Source organism: Dufourea novaeangliae, unplaced genomic scaffold (genome assembly GCF_001272555.1).
Source record: "Dufourea novaeangliae isolate 0120121106 unplaced genomic scaffold, ASM127255v1 scaffold22, whole genome shotgun sequence".
Classification (NCBI taxonomy): Eukaryota; Metazoa; Arthropoda; class Insecta; order Hymenoptera; family Halictidae; genus Dufourea; species Dufourea novaeangliae.
The window spans coordinates 315036-318179 of record NW_015373898.1 but is presented as its reverse complement, the minus strand read 5'-3'; the positions used below and the strand labels follow the sequence as shown (position 1 = coordinate 318179).

Below are 3144 nucleotides of genomic sequence, written 5' to 3'. Positions count from 1 at the left end.
ATGACACGACATGCAAGAAATTGTACTGCCGGTGCTGTTTATACATATCACGAAAAACGAAAAGACGCTGCATCATCTGGTTACGGAACCAACACGCAAAGAGTTGGTAAAGATTCTGTGAAGAATTTTGACTGTTGCTCTCTCACATTGCAACCTTGCAGAAATCCTGTCATAACGTTAGTTCTAGTCCAATTGAATCTCATAAATTTTCTTCACGTTACACTCTACAATACTACATCATATTTATTCTCATTTTTAGGAAGGATGGCTACTTGTTTGACAAGGAGGCGATATTGGAGTACTATCTAACCAAAAAAAAGGAATATGTCAGAAAACTGAAGGAATATGAGAAACAGAAACAGCAAGAAGAAGTTAATGTTGAAGATAATTGAGATAATAACTATGCCTATGAACACATTTTATTGTTATTAGAGTTGTTTTTTCAATTTATTTCTGGAAACAATAGTTTGTGTATGAATATTTTATCATTGTAGGTTGAATTTACAGCTTTCATCGAACCTTCCACGCAATGATTATATTCCAGATAACAATATTTATAATCAAAGCAAACAAAAAGAGACATTATGTTTATGTAAATATTACACATTGGACAATATTCATGTCTAGCTAGCCCTTATAACTTTGTTGTAGCTATAATGAACTATCAACTATTGAAGTTTAGCACATTTTCATCTTGAAACATATTATTAGAATTGAGAAGTGTGTATATAGGCACAGTATATCTTTACATGTGAATGATTTGCAATATAATTTCATAATACTTTCAGGAGCAATCTCATGAAAAAACTGCCAATGAAGAACTGCAGAAGTTACAGAACTTTCTAAAGGCAGAGAAGAATATTGTTTCAAGGAGCAAAAATAAAGCAGATGAATTAGCTTCCTCTGTTTCTAATATGTGTAATGGGAAGGATAAAATGCTACCCAGCTTTTGGATCCCTTCTAAAACACCAGAAGCAAAGGATATAATCTTACATAAGCCTGATAAGACAATTTATTGCCCTATAAGTGGAAGGCCTTTAAGAATAAAAGATCTTATACCAGTGAAATTTACAGAAGTGAAAGACCCAGATGACAAAAAGAGTCTTATTGTTAAAGAAGCACGGTATATGTGTCCCATTACACATGATATTTTGAGTAATAGTGTGCCTTGTGCTGTGATAAGGACAACGTATGGTTATTTATTAATATTTTCTATTATTATATAGTGAAAATGGTTGATTATTATTAAGTTTTATTCTAGTGGTGATGTGGTGACAATGGAATGTGTAGAAAAAATTATAAAAAGAGACTGGATTAATCCTTTAGATGGTATTAAATTGTCCACAGCAGATATTATACTCCTTCAAAGGGTAATGCAAAGACTTTGATTGGAATCACAGAGACTTGTGACAATAATAATAATAATAACAATAATAATATTATGTTTCAGGGAGGTACTGGATATGCTGCAGTTAATGAACAATTAGAAGGTAAACACGAGAGGCCAGTATTACAAGCGTGAATTCTACAATTATTTGAAACTTATTAGTTGAAATACTTTTAACATTATTTCTTAAAAATATGAATAAATTACATGTGGAATAGCAAATTTATTATAAATAATGTAGTATTACTTGCAAAAAAACAAATGCACAAAGTAAATGTATCTACGCATACTATATTTATAGAATTATTAATTAAATTAATTAATTGAATATTCATATCACATACAATTAAGATTTATTATTACTTACGTGAGTTAATTACTTAAATTAACTCAATTTACTTACTGTAATTACTTGAATGTCCATTGTAGATACTTTAAAACAATCCTGAATTAATACAATTATTGATATTACATTAATTAATTTTATAAATTGATATAAATACATACATAAATTATTTAGAGGACGAATTCTCGGTAACAAGAAATATTTTTATAACGTTAACATTCCCGAAATTTTATTGTAGTGGTATAAATTGTGTACTATGCTTAAAATAAACCACTACACAATAAAGGATTAAAAAATCTTGTTAATAATCATTATTCAGATCGATCATTCTTTCGTATTTCATATTATAATAAGTACGTGTCGCTTAAGGGGGGAACCTGGTTTATAGGGTCAAAATTATCGATATTTTTTTTTTAGTTTTAATCGATAGTATCACCGACTAGGTATAGAATAGACGTATCATCCAATGCTTTTTTCTGTCCCACGTTCGCAGGGCTACTACGTAGCCCTGTTACCATTTTAGTGTCAATATTCGACGTTACCGATAAAGCATGAATTCTGAGACGAGATATAAGAATAGATCTATATAACATGCAATGTAATTTTCTGTCCCATGCTTCTTGGCCGTCAGAAGCCCCCTTACCATTCTAGTATCAATACCTGACGTTACCGATAGAGCATGAATTCTGAGTATTATTAGCACAAATGAAGTGTTATATATTCCATCCATATTGCGTGTATCTATATGATTTGACGGGAATAAAAATATCCGATGCTTCAGTTTAAGGTATCATATGATAAATAATATAACAGGATAAATATGACAGTCATGAAACATGAAACGGAAAAGTATATATTTTTTCACTTAACTACAAGACAATTTATTCTAAATGTATCGTTAATGGACATTTTAATAATGTTACTTTTTACATGTTCTTGTTTTATTCGTTTTTATATCTTGCCTTACATTTGCATATTTGTAACAGATAAATTCAGAATAGATGTAGTTTCATAAATAGTTTATCAAATCTACATGTGGGAGAATATATACACCGCTTTTATTAACATTTACATATTTATAATTTATAGGGGAGTATGAATAGTTTTACTGCCTATTGTAAGAATCTTAATACGCACGAACAATTACTTTCTGGCAATTGGTAAATTTTTACATATGAATTTACTTACACGTTATTTACGTACAAAAATTTTATTTATTGCGAGTAATTAAATAATGAACGTATGTTAATATTCAGCTACATGTCTCTCAAATTAAGTGAAATACAGAAGTTTTATTTTCTTGAAAATTAGTGTCAAAGAATGCAGCAACTGGTCAGATTAGTTTCGTAAATAAATCGAAACACTGTATCGACACATTGTTTTTTAGGCTATCAAATATCACACGGAGTCT

General features: G+C 29.7%; 1 protein-coding gene across 2 annotated transcripts; it reads left to right on the top strand.

Moving 5' to 3' along the window:
* On the top strand, positions 1-1522 carry LOC107193402 (nitric oxide synthase-interacting protein homolog). 2 transcript variants are annotated; one of them, XM_015582843.1, is made up of 5 exons: positions 1-176; positions 260-371; positions 792-1189; positions 1262-1370; positions 1451-1522. In XM_015582843.1, the coding sequence occupies exons 1-5, from the start codon at positions 1-3 to the stop codon at positions 1520-1522; spliced, it is 867 nt and encodes a 288-aa protein (XP_015438329.1). The 2 variants fall into 2 exon arrangements, with proteins under 2 accessions (XP_015438329.1, XP_015438328.1); XM_015582842.1 differs by having other exon boundaries at positions 789-1189.
* Positions 1523-3144: the final 1622 nt, after the last annotated feature.

Excerpts from the sequence above, each read along its gene's own strand:
- LOC107193402 (XM_015582842.1), top strand. The coding sequence starts at position 1 with ATGACACGACATGCAAGAAATTGTACTGCCGGTGCTGTTTATACATAT. Across the intron at positions 177-259 it reads TGCAGAAATCCTGTCATAAC|GAAGGATGGCTACTTGTTTG; the intron begins GTTAGTTCTAGT and ends TCTCATTTTTAG. Across the intron at positions 1,371-1,450 it reads ATATTATACTCCTTCAAAGG|GGAGGTACTGGATATGCTGC; the intron begins GTAATGCAAAGA and ends ATTATGTTTCAG.